Source organism: Giraffa tippelskirchi, chromosome 4 (genome assembly GCF_054371585.1).
Source record: "Giraffa tippelskirchi isolate mGirTip1 chromosome 4, T2T-mGirTip1v1.2.pri, whole genome shotgun sequence".
Classification (NCBI taxonomy): Eukaryota; Metazoa; Chordata; class Mammalia; order Artiodactyla; family Giraffidae; genus Giraffa; species Giraffa tippelskirchi.
Window position 1 is genome coordinate 53,192,577 of NC_137278.1, and position 21,440 is coordinate 53,214,016.

At 38.1% G+C, this 21,440-nt stretch overlaps 1 protein-coding gene across 1 annotated transcript in view; it reads left to right on the forward strand.

Moving 5' to 3' along the window:
• Positions 1-21,440, forward strand: part of DNAH6 (dynein axonemal heavy chain 6) — a 281,257-nt gene that overhangs the window by 117,237 nt on the left and 142,580 nt on the right. Inside the window, exons 30-37 of the mRNA XM_081596922.1 lie at positions 3,132-3,269; positions 4,468-4,635; positions 5,606-5,754; positions 7,747-7,854; positions 13,446-14,001; positions 14,948-15,070; positions 20,331-20,513; positions 21,049-21,192. Of these exons, the coding sequence (XP_081453048.1) occupies positions 3,132-3,269; positions 4,468-4,635; positions 5,606-5,754; positions 7,747-7,854; positions 13,446-14,001; positions 14,948-15,070; positions 20,331-20,513; positions 21,049-21,192 (1,569 nt within the window). The remainder of the gene's footprint in view (positions 1-3,131; positions 3,270-4,467; positions 4,636-5,605; positions 5,755-7,746; positions 7,855-13,445; positions 14,002-14,947; positions 15,071-20,330; positions 20,514-21,048; positions 21,193-21,440) is intronic.

Here is a 21,440-nt window from a genome sequence, read left to right on the forward strand (position 1 = left end):
TCTCCTGAGAGAATGAGACTGAAAAGGCAAATAACATTTTAGCATTATAATGAGAGTCCTTTGACCTCACAGACCCCCTAAAAGAAACTCTGGGACTTGCAGGGGTCCCCAGATGACACTTTAGAAACTGCTGTTAATGTCTAATTTGGAGAGTTGTATATCCCCTGAAGGATGTGGAGCAGGGATCCTCAACCTTTGGGCCACGGACTGGTACCTCCTGTCAGACCAGCAGTGGCATTAGATTAGAAATTAAGTGTACAATAAATGTAATGTGTTTGAATTGTCCCAAAACCATCCCCCCTCCCCAGTCTGTGGAAATATTGTCTTCTACTAAATCCATCTCTTGTGCCAAAAATGTTGGGGACCACTGGTGTAGAGGACCTTCAGAAAAAGACAAAGGTCATTCCTGGCAACTTCCCAACTTCCCAATCAGACATGGGGGGAGGAGAAAGACTTCTCAGTATGAAGGAGACCCTGCCACCTCCACCTCGTCCATCCCAATAGGGCAGGTGGATGTGGATGCCTCTTCTAGGAGCAGAAACAAGAGGACAAACCAGCTGTCAGTTCCCACACAGAAGTAGCTGACAACAGAAGCAGTTACTGACATTAGACATTAGTCCTTTTGTGGACTTTTAGGAAGCATGCATGAAGGGAAGGAGAGTTTCCAGTGTGCCCCAAATATATTAGCATTGAGTTCTGAAACTAGGGGAACCTTCATGTCATGCTAAAATGGCATAGGGGATAAAATTAAGTCCCTTTTTAAACTAATAAAATTAAATGATTCTAAGCGAGAGAGCTGTGGGAACCCACCTTTATTGAAAAATGTCTTTTCCCCCTTCTTGGAGTCCTACTTCTCATGCTTACTTCAGCCGGTAGTAACTTCAGGTGGTCAACAGAGGTGGTACAGACTGCATAACATCACTCTGATGGAGACAAGTTTCATTTTCTTCTTTTTGTCTCCTGTTGGCCATCAGTCCTTGTATACCATTGAAAGCTCTTCCATGAGCAGGTTGTGACTAGATGACCAACATCATTGTGAGCTTTCTGTCCTCTGTCCCCTGGCCGGGGAATTAAGATCCTACAAGCTGCTCAGCCAAAAAAGAATGCCAGCTTGGTCTTTAGTTGTTCCATTGTTCAGTCCATCTATTTCATTTTTGAAATCTAGGCTGTATTATAATTAAGTTCCAAGGATTGTTTCTTATCTCTGACTCTTTTTTTTAGAGCATCTTGTTTTACTATAGTAATGTAATTTCCTCTAAAATCTCTCTGAGGGTTCCATTTGAATTTTTAAATTTTTTCTTTTGTCCCCCAAATTACCTCCATTTTCTTCAGAGTTGCTTATTTTATTTTTCTTCTCTCTTTTTTGATGTTGATTTTTCTTAAACGTCTGTTGATCTTTACTTCTTAGTTCATATGCATGGGTGGGGGACTGAGTTGATCATTTAGAATAACTTGTTTCACCCCTGCTTTCAATGAAAGAGCTCCTGTGATCTCTGTGAGAGTGTAAGATATTTGGCTGGCAGGCTTCCCCATAGAGTATGTGGGCATGGGCAGCCAGGAAGCCAGAAACCTTTTATAAATACCAAAATAATAAGGATTTTTTTCTACAGTAGTAGAATTCAGTGGGTTTCACTCATGGATGGAGCTGTCTGTCCTTTTGACTCTCAGTTGAGTAATGTGGAGGTCTGAAGTTATCTGTGTTTTCTTTTCTCTGCTTTCGTTATCTCCCAAGCTTAATGTCTTCTCCCAGTATCTCCTAATGTCTCCCAAATACAGATCTCCCCCTTTCTCAATAAGGCAGTCCTTGGGTATTATGCTGGAGGGAAAATTCAGCAATGCCAGCCTCAAGAGCCCTGTTTACTCTACTTGGAATGAGGAGAGAGAAGCACAGAGAAAGGAAGGGCCCACAAACCTGATCACTACAAGTACTCACCTTTGACTAATTTCCAAGGATTGCCCTGGAACCTTGTCTGCTTTCCTTGCATGTATTGCTGATGGGTTCAGAGTTTCTTGGAGACCTTCCTGAAAGGTAGTTCTTCCTTTCTTCTGGCTCGGGCTGAATTCTGCTCTTCTCAGCTGAGTAATCGGTATTTATGAACTTTCCATCTTCCAGAATATTTTTTCAAAACTTGCTTTCTGCTGCTGGTTTTCCTTTCCATTATGATTTTATCAGGTAGCTGCAGGTAGAAATGCAGACACAGGAATGGAGAGAGTTCTGTCTTTCATACATGGTCATTTCAGAGAAAGGGATGTTATCCCTATGTGCTCAATTGACCACCTTAAAACAAAAAACCATTAGCTCTATTTTTAAAGAGATAGAGATATGGTATGATGCAATATTTATACTAATGCTTAACCCAAAATTTAAGTCTCTAAAGGAACTTTCCTCTGTAGATAGCCACAGGTATGTATTCATTCTCCTGAACCACTAGGATTCTGCTGTAGAAGAAATTAACCACCATTACATTACCCTGTGTATGGGCTTCCCACATGGCACTAGTAGTAAAGAAGCTGCCTACCAATGCAGAAGATGCAAGAGATGTGGGTTGGATCCCTGGATCAGGAAGATCTCCTGGAGGAGGATCTTCCACAGCAATCCACTCCAGTATCCTTGCCTGGAGAATCCCATGGACAGAGGAGTCTGGTGGGCTATAGTCCATGGGGTCGCAAAGAGGCAGACACGACTGAAGCAACTTAGCATGCTCAAGTGACTGTGTTTCTGCTCAGCTGTTCCTGCATGTTGCCTGCCATGTGTAGTACCTGGTAAAGAAGACGAAAGTTTCCATCAGCAAAGTTTTCAAGGTTTTCTTAAGTAATTAAATGTTGTCTAATCTATGTGTCAGTTTCTTTGAGAACCTGTATTTACATAGGTGAATGAGCATTATGAAAAATAGGTCAGATTGTCATTTTATTTAAAAATAAAAATAAGTTTCAAATCATTCAGAGAGCGTCAAAAAGATATTTCCTCCAAGAAAAAGGTGTTAACCTCTGCCATGGCCCAGGAGTCACACAAAGCTATTGCTTATTTGCAGATACCACCTCTTGTCTTTTTAATACCTCAGCTCAGAATTTAACTTTGGGAGGAGTTCAACTCTACAATACAGAGCTGAGTGGCATTCTTTTGATTTCAGATGATGGGGCGCTTCTTCAGTGGTCTGGCACAGTCAGGAGCCTGGTGCTGCTTTGATGAATTTAATCGGATTGACATAGAAGTTTTGTCCGTCATTGCTCAGCAGCTCATTACCATCAGGAATGCCAAAGCTGCAAAGGTAAGGGGCTGAGCATAGATATCATGTTTTTAGTCCGTAGATATCATGTTTCTTAAGTTTGTAGTATTCTTGCCTAGAAAATATCATGGACAGAAGAGCCTGGTGGGCTATAGTCCATGGGGTCATGAAAGAGTCAGACACGACTTAGCAACTAAAGAACAAGTTCATAATGAACTTACATCATGTTGCATTTTAGGAAGGACAGTGCTAACTTCAGCCTCTCTAGTCCATGTTTCCAGTGTCATCGGTGAGTACTGCAGCAGTGGAACTGAGTTGGGTGAATTAATTGCTCATCCAAGCAACACAATAAACAACTGTATGGCAGACACTGTGCTAGGACCTAGGGATATAGCGTTGGTGAGACTCAGTCTGTTCCCTCAAGAAACCCGCTTATTCTTTGCTCCCCCAACACACACACATACATGCTTGTACTCCCTTGTTCTTCTGTCCTCCACCTCTTATTTGCCTCTTATTTTTCTTGTTCTTGCCTTTGACATTGACTTCTATGCTCTCTTTCTCTAATTCTGCCTCTTCTGGGCTCCACTGCCTTCCTCATGGCCCCTAGTCTCAGCCTGTTGCTGGTAAAAAAATGAGAGAGGGGTCCTGGGGGACCCAAAGGGGTCTTGACTCTCCAGAAGTCACTGGACTGGAAAAGCCAAGGAGTATAGGGACAGATGAAGATATTAGGGTGGCTTCAGTATTTAAAATTTGTTTTAGCCCCTTTGAGCATGTCCCTGGAGAAGGATTTTGTACTGGGAAGGTGATGGCAGGGTAGGGTAGGGCCAAGCCCCCACCACTCTGTTGTGTTGACCTTGCAAAATTATGGTCATGAGGGCACCAAAGGGCAGGTGGTGTTCAGCCGGTACAAACCAGAACAACCTTGCAAGTTGTTTAATTTTTTTAATTATTTTATTTTAGTTTATTATTTATTCATTCATTTTATTATGACGGGGCCAAGAAGGAGGAAACACCTGGGGCAAGGCAGGGGCAAGGAGGCAGACAGCAGGAAATACTTAGCCCAGAAGAGAGGGAGAGTGAGTAGGACAGAATCAGGAGGAAAACATTCCCAACCCTAGGATTCAGTAGTTTTTGCTTGAATGCACATCACACAAGTTTTGTACTTGAGTAGTAATTATGGGGAAGAATTTACAAATATCTGGAGAAGTGTTAACTTATATCTTATCTTTCTTTTCAACAGCTCTCTAGATTCATGTTTGAGGGGCGAGAAATAAAGTTGGTTATGACTTGTGCAGCCTTCATCACAATGAATCCTGGATATGCAGGCAGAACTGAGTTGCCAGATAATTTGAAAGCGCTGTTTAGACCCTTTGCAATGATGGTTCCAAATTATGCCTTGATTGCAGAGGTGAGCTTCACGTTATAAAGCAGCAAAACTTTAAGCTTGTTTCTTTTATTTAGTATTTGATTTCTATCATGGTAGAAAGTTTCCATTATGAATGTACTCTGGCCAAGATTATACAGTATTGTTTCCTTTAAGTGTGTAGATATGATTGTTACCACTTAGAATGTTGTGTGTGTGTGTGTGCAACTGCTATATCCCCAAAGTCCAGTTTGCCATCTGGAATATTGTAAGCCCTGAAAACTGGAATAAATAAATGAACTTAATTAACCATTTCATTAGAATTTATCAGTTTGTCTCTAGGAATTAAAATGTCTAGATTACCCTAAAAAGACTATATTATTCTCACTTCTCTTGCTGCATTATTTTTTTAATTAGTGTCAAGGGGTGTTGAATAGAAATAATACCAATCACTAATGATGAAAGACAGTGATTTGTTTCTAGTTTGTATCAATATAGTAAAAAAAATATAGCCATCATTAATAAGTTAATTATTTATGTTTGTATTTGTTTCTTCTCTATCTAGGAACCTTTCTATTTAAACTGGGTTTTTTTTTTGTTTGTTTCTTCATACTAGCTAATAACCAGTGTATTTAAATCTTATATGTATTTTTCTTGACACTTTTTACTGAGGTATAATTTACATATAGTAAACTGCACAGATCATAAGGGTACAACTGAGTGAATCCTGCAGGAGGAGAAGAGGATGTCAGAGGACCAGATGGTTGGGTGGCATCACCAACTCAATGGACATGAGTTTGAGCAAGCTCTGGGAGATGGTGAAGGACAGGAAAGCCTGGCATGCTTCAGTCCATGAGGTTGCAAAGAATTGGGCACAACTGAGCGACTGGACAACAACAACAACCACTTGGAGAGATCTAATATCTTAACTAGATTTTGAATACATTTGTGTTATTATACTGTGTTGTTATCAGTATAATACAATCAGGCATTGCATTATATTTTTCCATTCTAGGTAATTCTATATTCTGAAGGATTTGAATCCAGTAAGATATTAGCAAGAAAAATGACCCAGATGTATAAGCTTTGCAGTGAACAGCTCTCTCAGCAGGATCACTATGACTTTGGCATGAGAGCTGTAAAGTCTGTGCTGGTCATGGCTGGGTAAGAAACCAAACTGGGCAAGAGTCGAGTTCCAAACTGTGTCGTGCATTACTCATACATTTCATGAGTAATTCACAGATGGCTCCTAAAGCAACATGTTGTTGTTGTTGTTGTTCAGTGGCTAAGTCATGTTCAACTCTTTGCAACCCCATGGACTGCAGCACACCAGTCTTCCCAGTCCTCCACTATCTCCTGGAGTTTGCTCAAGTTCGTGTCCATTCAGTCGGTGATGCTATCTAACTATATCATCCTCTTCTTTTGCCTTCAGTCTTTCCCAGCAACATAGCAAGTGATTAATAAATGTTAGCTGCCACTGTTGTCATCATTCTTACTTTGACACCCCCCCTGCCAGCCACAGTGAAAGAGGGCATCTCTCTTCATCCCACAACAGTTCTTCACTGTGAGAACCAACATAGCTGCCATTAAGCTTTGGCTACCTTTGTTTTTCACCTGAATGCATCCAATAAAATGGGTTTCAGAATATTAAAGGCTTAACCACCATAAGCCAGGATGTGAAAGTGAAACTGAAGGTCACTCAGTCATGTCCAACTCTTTGTGACCCCATGGACAGTAGCCTACCAGGCTCCTCTGTCCATGGGATTCTCCAGGCCAGAATACTGGAGTGGGTTGCCACTCCCTTCTCAGGGGACCTCCCCAACGCAGAAATCGAACCCATGTCTCCTGCATTACAGGCAAATTCTTTACTATCTTAGCCAACTGATGAGACTTAAAAGGCATTCAGTTTGTTATGCACATACACAATTAAGTCATCCCCATCAACTGACAAAGCCTAAAGCATTCAGAGAAACTTCAGTTTTATCTTCAGTGCAAGCTTATATCCTGGACCCCTCCTCTGTCATTACAGTATGTTCCAATGCTGAGCTTCTTTCAAGTTTCTAGTGGCATACATGCATGCTAAGTCGCTTTCAGTTGTGTCCAACTCTGTGACCCTACGGACTGTAGCCTGCCAGGCTTCTATGTCCGTGGGATTCTCCAGGCAAGAATACTGAAGCGGGTTGCCATTTCCTTCTCCAGTGGATCTTCTCAACCCAGGGATCGAACCCACCTCTCTTACATCTCCTGCATTGGCAGGCAGATTCTTTACCCCTAGCACCATCTGGAAAGCTAGTAGAGCAAGAGCCTTTTCTCTTGAGGCCTTAGCTTCTCTCTTTATAACCACTTGACACCCCTACCTCTGGAACCCCCAACTTGTCCAGAGTCTCTGAGGGAATCTGTCTTTCGTCTGCTCCTTCCTATCAGGCGATGACTCTCTGGCTTAGATTCTGTTCACATGGGGCCGCTTCTGCCTGGCTCCCATACCCCTGGCTTCTGCACAAATCACCCTGCCTTTCCACCCTCTATTCATTCCTTCAACCTCTCAGATACAATATTTCTACTCTCTACAGGATTGCCATTGAAGGAAGAAGGATACTGAGGAGTTCAGACATACTTGTACTCAGAGAACACGACTGCAGCCCAGGGGCAAGACAGACAAATGAGCAGTCATCTAGATTAGACTAGTTGTGTGTGAGGGCAACCATGGTGCTGTGCCCTGGGGTTCACTGAGTGGGGAGTGGGGGGAACTTTCTAGAAGAGGGAATGATTGAGCTGGGTTTTGAAGGAAAATAAGAGCCAGCAAAAAACCATTCTGGGATAAGAGAAAAGAAAGTGACAGGGATCTGAACCATCATAATGTATTCAGAGAACTATAAATTGAGGTTGGATAAAGTCTGGATTGATAGGAGGTCCTTGAGAAAAATGCCCTTATCATTCTCCTCAAGGCAAAGCAGCCTGTGCCTGACTTGTCCCTGTGCTATTTTGGAGATGGACGCTGGGCATGCCAGGGAAAATGGTCCCATCCTTCCAGTAGGAATCAGCAGTGGGGTGCCCTCCACAGCTTTCTACAAGCAGAATCCCCAGCCCAGAGATTTAGAAAATCATGTTCAACATTATGTACTTGCAATGTCATCTGAATTATTCCTTTAAATTTAGGTCTTTAAAAAGAGAGAACCCAGACCTCAATGAAGATGTGGTGTTGATAAGAGCTTTGAGGGACTCTAACTTGCCAAAATTCCTAACAGATGATGCTATTCTATTCAGGTAAATGTCTAGGAGTTACAGAGAAAGCATAGCTATTGTGTAGAGGTGAAGGATAGTTTATCTTCAAACATGTCAGTCTCTAGCAAGGTATTATCTTTTCTAGAGATATTTATTGTACTTTTTAAAATGCTAGTTTCAAATAAAGATACTAAAGTTTTAGCATCAATCCAATCATTTATTTTTTCAACATATTGACCACCAAGCTGCATACTATGCAAATTAGCATTTGGTTACAAATTCCTGACCTAAGAGAAGTTCCAGACTCAAAAGAAGTAGATTGGAGTTGGAGTCTCAACACAAACGTGATTGCTTTTATCTATTTCTACTTTCATTACTGAGTTTTATGTTTATTCAAGTCATGTATGTATGTGATTTTAAAAATGAAATGCTGTTTTAAGTTACTGTCAGGGAAAGCAACAGTTTCCTGCCCTTTACCAGCTCCCACTTCCTAAAGGCAATAACTTTTTAATTCATCTATTCGTCCTTTCATTTTCCTATTTCTACCCATATCTTTTGGCACCACATTTGTGTCATTTCATGACTTTTCAGTTTTAGATGTTATTAAGTTACTAACAGAGAGATGAAGATATGGACACACTTCTCTCCCCACCAACCCATCCTCTCTGGGTAGTCATGTGACAATATAACCGGAGCTAAATATACAGGATTTCCATAATTTATTTTAGAGATATAAATATTACCCAAAGCTGAGGTATCTTTCCCTTGTTATTAAAGTACCTTGCTTCTTATTTTTCCTGCATTTATTATTTATCTTAATTTTTGTTTTTCATTCCTTCACCAACTTTTCTATACCTCTATCACTAATTCATTTCAAAATTCTGCCACAGTATAAATCTCCTAAAAACAAAAACGACCTTCAGTCATACACATCTGTCATCCTGGGATGTCTATTTGTGAACTTACTGGGGATCCTCTTTGCCTTTGTCCACCATAAGATCCCCCGATTGCCAGAATATGTGTCTTTGCACTTTTGGCAGAACACAATGATGAAAATTCCTATATATTAATGATTGCACACTTATGATATTGCTATAAGTGAGATTCTAGGAAGTACATTCTTGAGATCATTGGGTGTGGACATTTTAAATTTAGATAGACCCTATAAGTACATCCTCCAAAGGCATTTTATATTTATAGATACAGATTTATGAAAATGCGCGTTTCCTTTTACATGTTTTAGAGAGAGATACAAAAATAGTAGCCTATTTTATATACATTATTTTGTTAGTACCACTGAGCATCATTTCTTCTGTTCATTAGTCATTTATGTTTATTATTCTTAGAGCATTATTCTATTGTACTCTTACTTAGCAATTTGTGAGAAATCATGAACTTTATCTGGTAAAACATTGGAAATATTTCTCTAAGTATATAATTCACTCTAAGTTATGTTTAAAGCCTCTTACCTCACAGAAGTTTGATTTTTCCTTGTGTATTTTTATTTTTTCACTTTATCAACTTTTTTAAACTTACAGAATTTTTATCTTTTTGAGATAGACTTTCTTAACACAGTACTATAAATTCACCTCTTATATTTTCTTCTTGTATTTTTCCCTTGCTCTTTTTAACTGAAGTATAATTGATTTACAATATTGTATTAATTTCAGGTGTATAGTGATTGAATATTTTATAGATTATACTTCATTTGAAGTTATTATAAAATATTGGCTATACTCTGTGTGCTGAAAAATATATTCTTTAGCTTCTTTATTTTATACATAGTAGTTTGTACTTCTTCATCCACTACCCCTATCTTGCCCCTCCCACTTCCCTCTCACCACTGGTAACCACTAGCTTGTTCTCTGTATCTGTGAGTCTATTTCTTTTGTTATATTCACTAGTTTGTTTTATTTTTTAGATTCCACATATAAGTAATAACAGACTATTTGTCTTTCTCTGTCTGACTTATTTCACTAAGCATAATACCCTCCAGGCCCACCCATGTTTATTCAAATGGCAAAATTTCAATTTTTATGGCTGAATGATATTCCAACATACATACCATACATACAAAATCTTCTTTATCCATATCTGTTGGTCAACTCTTCGGTTGCTTCCATACCTTGGTTATTGTAATAATTCTTGATAATGCTGCTATAAATATTAGCCTGCATATATCTTTTCAAATTAGTGTTTTCATTTTCTTCAAATATACATCCAAGAGTGGAATTACTGGATCAATGGTAGTTATATTTTTAGGTTTTTAAGGACCCTCCATACTATTTTCCATAGTGGCTTCACCAGTTTACATTCCCACCAAAAGTTTACAGGATTCCCTTTCCTCCATATCCTCGCCAACATTTGTTATTTGTGGTCTTTTCATTGATAGCCATTCTGACAGGTGTGAGGTGATATCTCATTGTGGTTTAGATTCTCATTCTCTGATAATTAGTGATGTTGAGCATCTTTTCATGAGGCTGTTGGTCATCTGTATGTCTTCTTTGGAAAAATGTCTATTCAGGTCTAATGCCCATTTTTTAATTGGGTTTGTTTGTTTTTGATATTGAGTCGTGTGAGCTATTTATATATTTTGAATATTAACCCCTCATCATTTGCAAATATTCTCTCATTCAGTAAGTTGTCCTTTCATTTTGTCAATGGTTTCCTTTGCTGTGAAAAACTTTTAAATTTAAGTAGATCCTATTTGTTTAATTTTGCTTTTGTTTCCTTTGCATTGGGAGACCAATTCCAAAAAAATGTTGCTACAATTTGTGTCAAAAAGTATTCTGCCTATATTTTCTTCTCAGAGTTTAATGGTTTCTAGTCTTACATTTATGTCTTTAATCTGTTTTTAGTTCATTTTTATATGGTGTGAGAAAATGTTCTAATTTTATTGTTTTACGAGCAACTGCCCAGTTTTCCCTGCACCACTTATTGAAGAGACTATCTTTTCTCGCTTATATAGTCTTGCCTCCTTTGTCATAGATTAACTGACCATAAGTGTGTGGGTTTATTTTTGAGCTCTCTGTTCTGTTTCACTGATCTATGAGTTTGTTTTTGGGCCAGTACCATACTGTTTTGATTACTATCATTTTTTAGCATAGTTGGAAGTCAAGGAGTGTGATAACTCCAGCTTTTTTCTTCTTTATCAAGATTATTTTTGGCTATTTGGAGTCTTTTATATTTCCATACAAATTTTAAAACTACTTGTTCTATTTCTGTGAAAAATTGCCATTGGTATTCTGAGAGAGATTGCACTGAATCTATAGGATAGATGATCATTTTGACAATATTTATTCTTCCAGTTCCTGAACACGGTGTATCTTTCCATCTGTTTGTGTCTTCTTCAGTTTCTTTCCTCTGTTTCTTATAGTTTTCTGAGTATAGGTCTTTTACCTTTGTAGGCAAGTTTGTCCCTAGATATTTTATGCTTTTTCATGTGAATGTAAATGAGACTGTTTTCATAATTTCTATTTCTGATAGGTTGTTGTTAGTGTGTAGAAATGCAACATGTTTCTGTATGTTAATTTTGTATCCTGCAACCTTACCAAATTCTTTGATGAGTTCTAGTAGATTTTTTGTGACATCTTTAGGATTTTCTATGTATAATATGATGTCATCTACAAAAAGTGACAGTTTTACTTCTTCCTTTCTAATCTGGATTCCTTTTATTTCTTTTTCATCTCTGATTGCTGTGACAAGGATGTCCAATAGTATGTAGAATAAAAGTGACAGGTGTGGGCATACTTATCTTGGTCTGATTTTAAAGGAAAAGTTTTCAGCTTTTTGTCACGGGGTATAGTGTTAGCTTTGAGTTTGTCATAAGTGGCATTCATTATGCTGAATTATGTTCCTTCTATGCGAAGTTTCTTGAGAGTTTTTATCATGAATGGATTTTGTATTTTGTTAATTGCTTTTTCTGTGCCTGTTGAGATGATCATGTGATTTTTATTTTTCCTTTTGTTAATGTGGTGTATCACGTTGATTGAATTGCAAATATTGAACCCTTCTTGCACCCCTGGAATAAATTCAACTTGATTTTTGGTGTATCATTGTTGAGAATTTTTGCATGTATAGTATCAGAGACATTGACCTGTAATTTTCTGTCTGGCTAGAACCAGAGTCAGATGTGAGCCATGGCTTATTCTGTGCTCGGTGGTCAACACTGCCCTATTGGAGCAGGGGCAGGTCCCAAGATACTGGAGAAGAAGCCCTGAGGGTTAGGTCTGAGCTGGTTCTCTTCCAAGTGTGTGATCTACCTCTCCCAGCATCAGTACCTTTATTCTAGAGGAGCAGTGATGGAGTAAGAGGGGCCAGACTGGGTGCCAAGTGCAGGCTGGGGCAAGCACTGGGGTAGTCCCAGCACATCAGAGCTCCAGAACACTCCTGACCCACTGCCTCCAAGACCCACTCAGATTCAGTGCTGGATCCAAGCATGCTCCTTCCCCCTAACTGTGCACTCTCCTTAGAAGTAGCACCCTTCACCCTAGTGGGGAGCTGTGCTAGAGCAGGCAGTTCTGTGGCAGGTGCTCATTGTGAGTTGGGGCACGAAGTCGAGGGTGAGGATTGTGGGAAACAGCCAGAGCCCTAGGCAGTTTCATTCTGTTTCCTCTGTCTTGTTCTTGGAATAAACAACCGCTGTTCACAAGTGGGATATAGGTTTCTTACAACTCTGCTGTTAGTTTCACTGGCTTTCAAATCAGCTAAGAGGCTTGTCTTCCCAGTATCAGCTTCTAGGACAGCAGTGCCCAATGTGGTTCGAACTCTTCACTCTCCAGGGAAGATCTCCAAGCCCATGTAAGCCCCCTTCTCTTCTGTGTCCCCTCCAACAGGCACAGATACCAACCTGATTGCTTCTTTCTCTTCCCTTCCTACCCAACTCTTTGTGAATCTTTCTTTATAATCTTGGTTGTAGAAGAGTCTTTCCACAAGTCTCCAGTTTGTTTTTATGAGAGTTGCTTCACATGTAGATGTATTTTTGATGTATTTGTGGAAGGAAGTGAGCTCAACATCCTCCTACTCCATCATCTTGATCTCCCCCATCTTGTACCTTTCTTGCCATTTTATATTAAATTCTTTACTGCCTCTCAAATGTTTTTGTGTATGTAAGAGTTTCACTTCTTTTTTACCTGTACAGCCATTTGGTTTCCCATAGAAATAGTCCATTTTTTCCTTTACTCCCTTTTTTACATAGTACTGGTTTTCTATTTCCATTTCCATCTTTTTTTTCTAAATATTTATATACCATTATAAGCACACATAAGTCCTTTTTGGGAAAATTTGAGATATAAATATAATTTGTAAAATAAACGGACAAAATCATTGCCTGTATGTTTGGTACTATGCCACGTACTGTGTATAATACAAAAATGTAAGAAATAGTCTCTATCTCAAAAAGCTCCCAATATACTTAAGAACATTGGTCCACGGTACAAGGAACAAGCAAAATCATACAAAAATTAGAGAAATGATAGATTCTGATATAACACATAAGATAATGTAGCACTGTGTGTTTAGAAGAAAAGATAATGAGACAAATAAGACCCTTGGTAATGTTTCAAAAATTAATTGTAACATTGGTGGATATCAGTGGCCAGTGGTTCCTAATTGATTTTATTTTATTTTTCCAGTGGAATCATATCTGACCTTTTTCCTGGAGTCCAAATTCCAGAACATGATTATGGTATATTGCAGTCAACAATTATAGATGTCATGAAGAAAAAGAATCTTCAGCCTGAAGCTTGTATGGTTAAAAAAGTGATACAGTTCTATGAAACGATGCTAGTAAGGCATGGTGTAATGTTAGTTGGGCCAACAGGAGGTGGCAAGACCACAGTTTACCAAGTACTAGCAGAAACTTTAGGGAATTTGCAAAAACTTGGTGTAGACAATCCCTTTTACCAACCAGTTAAAACATATGTTCTTAATCCTAAATCAATAACAATGGGTGAATTGTATGGTGAAGTTAATAATGTAACCTTGGAATGGAAAGATGGTTTAATGGCACTAAGTGTCCGAGCGGCTGTGAATGATACTTCAGAAGACCATAAATGGATCATCAGCGATGGGCCAGTAGATGCTCTTTGGATTGAAAATATGAATACGGTGCTGGATGATAACAAAATGCTTTGTTTGGCTAACAGTGAGAGGATTAAACTCACACCTCAAATCCACATGCTTTTTGAGGTAAATATATATTTCTTAGTGTGGAGTGAAATCATTTGCTAGATTGGCATAACATCATTAATTTTTTTTCTCTTACTGATGTATCTTTGATTATCTGTAAGGCCTACCATGGTGTTTCATTTATACACTAAATATTTATCAAATTTTCCTTTTATAATAGATTTTCCATTCTGACAACCAGAGTCTCTCAAATGTTCCTATCTCTCTATAAATGGGAAATAAAATAAATTCTGTCTTCACCAGTACTTGTTTCTTTCCCTTTGGAGGTAGTTACATATATTAGTGTCTTTACATGATTTGAAATGCTTTCCAAGTTAAAAATAATTGTTCCATTTAAGAAGAATAAATCATCCCTCTGTGGTAGGACTATTTAGTAATGGGATTGGAAAAGGAATATGGGTCAAATACACTTTACAAAATATTACAGAAGATACCACCCTTGCTGTGTTCATTCATCAAACATTAATTGAATAGCTACTGTGTCCTAGGTACTAGGCTATGCAATGGATATAAGAATAAAAAAGGTAAGAAGGAAAAAGAAGAGAATAACTATGTACACCTTCCCATAAGAATTTGACAGCATCCTTCTATGCTGCTGCTAAGTCACTTGAGTCATTTTCCAACTCTGTGCCACCTCATGGACTGGAGCCTGCCAGGCTCCTCTGTCCATGGGATTCTCCAGGCAAGAATACTGATACTGGAGTGGGTTGCCATCTCCTTCTCCAGTATCCTTCTGTACTTATATATATATAAGTATATTTCTCCTCATGCCTCATTTAACTTTCCTTCTCCATTTTAAATCACTTATAGTTCTCCCACTCTCTTGCATGCAAAACCTAACAGTATGTTACCTTAAACTTTAAATGCGTGATTTATTAGCATTGGACTGGGAGGGACAAGGAAGTGTCATGTTAGCCATTTCTTATTCAACTTTTTAAAATTTTAGGTGCAAGATCTAAAGGTTGCCTCTCCTGCAACAGTCAGTAGATGTGGAATGGTGTTTGTGGATCCTGAAGAACTGAAGTGGATGCCTTATGTTAAAACCTGGATGCAGAGTATTTCTAAAAAAGTAAGCACAATTGGACACTCCCCACCCTTTCCATCTGTCAGGGTTCACCCTTCTCTCGAGAGCCCAGATAACAGCTGGTTAAGACCTCACTGTGCTTGATGAAGGGAATCCCAGTGTTGTATCTGGCCGTCTCCCTTGAATTCTTGGGATCCTCCAAGGAGGCTGTATACTCCCCATAGCTGTCTTCATTATTTGTTAACTCAGCCCACCAGCCCGCCTAGTCACTCTGGCCTATCCTGCCTTACTCCTCCCCTACCCCAAATGGGTTCTCTCAGATATAAACAGAAACCCTTCCTTTAGTTTCCCCAAACACAGGTAAAACAAGGAAGGGCATTTAAAAAAAAAAAAGACCTGCAGAAGGCTTAAGTTAATGAGGGGGAAGCACAACAAAGGAAAAGAACACTTAATCCAGGCCAGGTCATTGTTTTTAGATTTTAGAAGCCCCTAATGCCGCTGAGGGGCTTCCCTGGTGGCTCAGTGGTAAACAATCCACCTGCCAATGCTTGATACACAAGCGACTCTGGTTTGATCCCTGAGTCAAGAAGATTCCATCTAGAAGGAATTCCAGTATTCTTGCCTGGGAAGTCCCATGGACAGAGGAGCCTGGCAGGCTACAGTCCATGGGGACACAAAAGAGTTGGACAGGACTTAACAACTACACAACAACAACAATGCCTCTGAGAGCCAGAAGGAAGAAAAAACCAGTTTAGCTTCCCACTCAGCCTTGTTGTTGCTGTTGTTCAGCCGCTAAGTCATGTCTGACTCTTTGCGACCCCATGAACTACAGCACACCAGCCTTCCCTGTCCTTCATTATCTCACAGAGTTTGCTCAAACTCATGTCCATTGAGTCAGTGATGCCATCCAACCATCTCATCCTCTGTTGCCCTCTTCTCCTCTTGCCCTCAATCTTTCCCAGCATCAGGGTCTTTTCCAATGAGTCAGCCTCTTCACATCAGGTAGCCAAAGTATTGGAGCTTCAGCTTCAGCACCAGTCCTTCCAGTGAATATTCAGGGTTGATTTCCTTTAGGATTCACTGGTTTGATCTCATTACCCAAGAGATGCTCAAGAGTCTTCCAGCACCACAGTTCAAAAGCATCAATTCTTCAGTGCTCAGTTCTCTTTATGGCCCAATCTCACATCCATACATGACTACTGGAAAAACCATAGCTTTGACTCAATCTTAGGCCCCTTATCTAAGACGCATTCTAACCTCAGAGGTAGGATTCCATCCAAAGTGAAGAAAAACTTTTATATTATTATTCAGAACAACGCAGTTCCATATTATCTTCTGTATCCTCTCCATTCTAAAGTGGGATTTCTCTTTACCTTAACTTAATAAGGGCTTCCCACATGGCTCAGTGGTAAAGAATCTGCCTGCCGGTGCAAGAGATGCAAGAGACTCTGATTTGATCCCTGGGTTGGGGAGATCCCCTGGAGAAGGAAATGACAGCCCACTCCACTTAACTTAATAAACAATCTTTTTAAATGTTTTTCCCCTTCTCATCTCAATCACCATTCTGAGAAAGCCATCTTTCTGCCTCTCCCCCTCCAAAGATGAGTCAGAGAACTATTGTTTTCCTCACTCTTAGGCATCAAGATTTTAAGAATATTGTGACCTACTCTCAGGGCACCTTACTTTTTTCCCCATAATCAGCTTCTTAAAAAACACCTTTATGGAGGTATAATTGACATTTTTTGTTGGAGTACAGTTGCTTTACAATGTTGTGTTAGTTTCTGCTATACAGCAAAGTGAATTAGCCACTCATATACATATATCCCCTCTTACTTGAATTTCCTTTCCATTTAGCTCACTATAGAGCATTGAGTAGAGTTCCATGTGCTATACAGTCTATTCTCATTAGCTATCTATTTTATACGTACTAGTGTATACATGTCAATCCCAATCTCCCAATCCATCCCATACTCGCTCCCCACCTTGGTATCCATATGTTTGTTCTCTATGTTCATGTCTCTATTTCTGCTTTGCAAATAGGTTCATCTATACCATTTTAGAGTACCTTATTTTTTTGAAATTTTTACTGGAGTATAGTTGATTCACAATATTGTGATTTACAATATTTGTTTCAGGTGTACAGCAAATGAACAGAAAACCTTGTTAAAGAAGGTAATTCTCAGAATTGAGACTATCATGGGCTGTCATGAGATACACTTCTGAATTTACTTTTTAAATAGATTTTATTATCCAGAACAGTTTTAGGTTTATAGAAAAATTTAACAAAAAGTACAGAGAGTTAGCATATGCTTTCTCTCCTCCAAACATAGTCCCCACTTTTATTAGCATTTTTCTTTGGTGTGGGTGGGCTTCCCTGGTGGCTCAGATGGAAAAGAATCTGCCAGCAGACACCAGTTTGATCCCTGAGTCAGGAAGATACCCTGGAGAAGGGAATGGCTACGTACTCCAGTATTTTTGCCTGGAGGATTCCATGGACAGAGGAGCCTGGTGGACTATAGTCCATAGGGTTGCAAAGAGTCAGACAAGACTAAGTGACTAAGCACATTTATGTGGGTACATTTGTTAAAATTGATGAACCAATATGGATACATTCTTATGAACTAAAGTCCATGGTTTACATTATGATTCACTCTTTGTGTTGTGCAGTTTTATGAATTTTGATAAATGAATATATCATGTATCATGCAGAATAGTTTCACTGCCCAAGAAATCTGTGCTCCACCTGTTTGTCCATCCACACCCTCTCCCAACCGCTGACATTACTGATTTCCCTGTCTCTATAGTTTAGCCTTTTCTAGAACATCATAGTTGGAATTATATGGTCTATAGCTTTTCCAGATTGACTTCTTTCACTTAGTAATATGCATTTACAGTTCCTCCATGTCTTTCTGTGGCTTGATAGCTCATTTTTTGGTACTGAATAGTACTCAGTGTTACTGTATGCATTTACCAAGTTTATCCACTCATCTACTGAAAGACATCTCAAAGTTTTCAAGTTTTGGCAATTACTAATAAAGCTCATGTAAACATTCATATACAGGTTTTTGTGTAGACATAAGATTTCAGCTCATATGGATAAATAGCTAGGGCTGTGATTTCTCAATCATATGGTGAAACTGTGCAGAAACTGCTCATCTCTCTTCCAAAGTGGCTGTACCATTATGCATTCCTACCCGCAATAAACAGAAGTTCTTTGTTATTCCACATCCTCACCAGCATGTAGTGGTGTAGTGTTTTAGATTTTAGCCATTCTAATATGAAGGTAATGGTAATCCACTCCAATATTCTTGCCTGGACAATCCCATGGACAGAGGAGCCTGGTGGGGTACAGTCCTTGGGGTCACAAAGAGTCAGACACAACTGAGTAACTAACACAACTCATATGTATTTGTAGCTCATTTTGCTTTCAGTGAGCAGTTTTCTTATATAAGATGTTGAGTGTCTTTTCATATGTTTATTTGCCATCTATATATCTTCTTTGATGAGGTGTCCACATCTTTTGCCTACTTATTATTGGCTTGTATGTTTCCTTGTTACTGAATTTTGGGAGTTCTTTATATATTTTGGATACAGGTTCTTTATATGTATTTTGCAAGTATTTTCTCCAAGTCCGCCTTTATTTTCATTTTTTTTCAAACAATATCTTTCACAGCACACACATTTTTAATTTCAGTGGTCTAACTTTTCTTCCACGGTTTGTCCTTTCGGTGTTATATCTTAAAACTTATTTCCAAATCGAAAGTCACCTAAATAAATATTTCCCTCTGTTACCTTCTATGAGTTGATGGCTATGCATTTTACGTTTAGGTTTATGATCTATTTTGAGTTACTTTTCCTGAAAGCCATAGTATCAATGTCTGGATTCTCTCTGTCTCTCTTTGGCATACAGATGCCCAATTCCAGCACCATTGTTGAAAACACCATCCCTTCTCCACTGGATTGCTTTTGTCCCTTTGTGAAAGATCAGGTTATGATATTTGTATGAGTCTATTTATGGGCTCTAACACCATTAACCTATTTGTCTGATTTTTTTGCCAATATCACACTGTCAATTACTGTAGCTTTACAGTGAGTCTTGTCAGGTAGTGTCAGTTCTTCTACTTTGTTCTCCAATATTGTGTTCACTATTCTGGGCCTTTTCCCTTTCCTTATAAATGTAAGATTCACTTTGTTGCTCTCCCCAAAGTAAATTACTGGGATTTTGATTCAGATTGCATCAGATCTATAGATCAAGTTAGTAATAACTAACATCTTCACAATATTGAGTCTTTCTATCCATGCACAATCTCTCCATTTACTTAGATGTTCTTTGTTTGCTTTCATTAGAATTGTGTTGTTTTCCTCACATTTCCTCTTGGAAATATTTTGTTTAAAATATGCCTATCTTATATTTTTGATGCTAATTAAATGATTTTGTATTTTCAGTTTCAAATTCTAATTATTCATTGTTGATATATAAAAAAGCAATTGACTTTTGAATATATATCTTGTATCCTACAACTTTACTATAACTACTTACTAGTTTCAGGAATTTTGTTTCAGTTCTTTGGGATTTTTTTATATGGATAATTGTAAAGACAATTTTTTTTCTTTCTTCTCAATCTGTATACTTTTTTCCCCTTTTATTGTCCTATCATGTTAGCTAAGACTTTCAGTACAATGTTAATAAAAGTGGTGAGAGGGGCAACATTCTTTTTTAAATCTTTGGTAATTAGTCCTTTACCTTGAATAAATATTTAAAATGCTTCTTTTTATACTTTTTTCATTGTTCTTAATTATGAAAGATAATCATCAGTATAGAAGACTGTATGAAATACATGTTGACAGTTTAACAAATGATTATAAAATAAATATGTGTGTGTGTTGTGTGTGTGTGTGTGTGTGTGTGTGTGTGTGTGTGTGTACACGCTTGTACTCAGTAGCTTCAGTCATGTCCGACTCTTTGTGACCCTATGGACTATAGCCTGCCAAGCTCCTCTGTCCATGGGATTCTCCAAGCAAGAATACTGGAGCTGGTTGCCATACCCTCCTCCAGGGGATCTTCCTGACCCAAAACACCTATATACCAACTACCAGATCAAGATCACTTATCAATGACCCAGAGTCTTCCCACAGAACGTCTTTTTTTTTTTTAATGTAACTTGTTTCATATCATGTGATGCTTATATCCTTTAGTCTAAAAGTCACAGGATATAATGTAATATACAAGATTGAACCAACTATTTTTAAACTTAATTATATATTTTATCTGGTCTTGCTAAAATATTGTTTGTTTGATTTTCAGCTGAGTGAAGAAACTCAAGAATATATATTGAATCTTTTCCAGCGTTATGTTGATGATGGTTTAAATTTTATCAATAAAAAATGCCACCAAGCAATTCCACAAGTGGACATCAGCAAAGTTACTACACTCTGTTGTTTATTGGAGTCTTTAATACTTGGGAAAGATGGAGTTAATTTGGCAATGGTAGGAAGAGTTTTCTTACCGCTGTAAAGCTAGGAAAATGTGATTATCATATAGATTCTTTGCAAATAAACAGTTCCAAACTTTCTGTCATACAGTTATTTGATTTTCAAGTTAAGTTTTTAGGGGACTAATGAATGTGAGTAGATTTGTAGAATCTCAAATTGGAAGGAATTTTACACTATAATTTACTCCTCTACTCAATGTTTAAATTTCCTTAGAGTCTGTAACATATTCCCAGTGCGTGTCTACTTAAATAACTTCATACAAGCATAGACATAGTTATAATAGTTGAAAGACACCCCTGAACTCTTGTTTTCCATGCTTCTTGCCATTCATTTTCTCATCAGAGTATTTAAATGTATGCCACTGTAAAACATCACTTGGTGCACTATTGAATGAAATATAAGAAACATGCATCGTGCCCCTTTAAAAATACATAAGTCTAAACAAGAGAAAACAGTCTTTAGACTTTGCAACTTAGGATTCTTTTTATGCTAACATAAAATATTAAAAGTTTTTCTCTTTGTTCTTTCAGGAGCAAACAAAATTGAACACTGTTCTGTGTCAGACCTTTGTATTCTGTTACTTATGGTCTTTAGGTGGAAATCTAACTGAAAATCACTGGGATTCTTTTGATACATTTATTAGAACACAATTTGATGATAATCCTGATGCCAGGGTAAGAGCCAAATAAATTTAATTTTAACATAACTCTGAATAATTAAAATTAAATTTCAAGACTAAAATGTTCAAAGCTTTAGTTCTAGTATAAATATAAATTCTTCATTTGAAAGGTTTCTAAAATTATTCACTTTCTTAAACTAGAGATAATATTTATTGTATTAAAATTATTTAGGAATTCTCTCCAGCTCATATGAAGAATGTAAGGTGTAAAAGTGAATAAAAACTCCTTACTATTAACAAAAA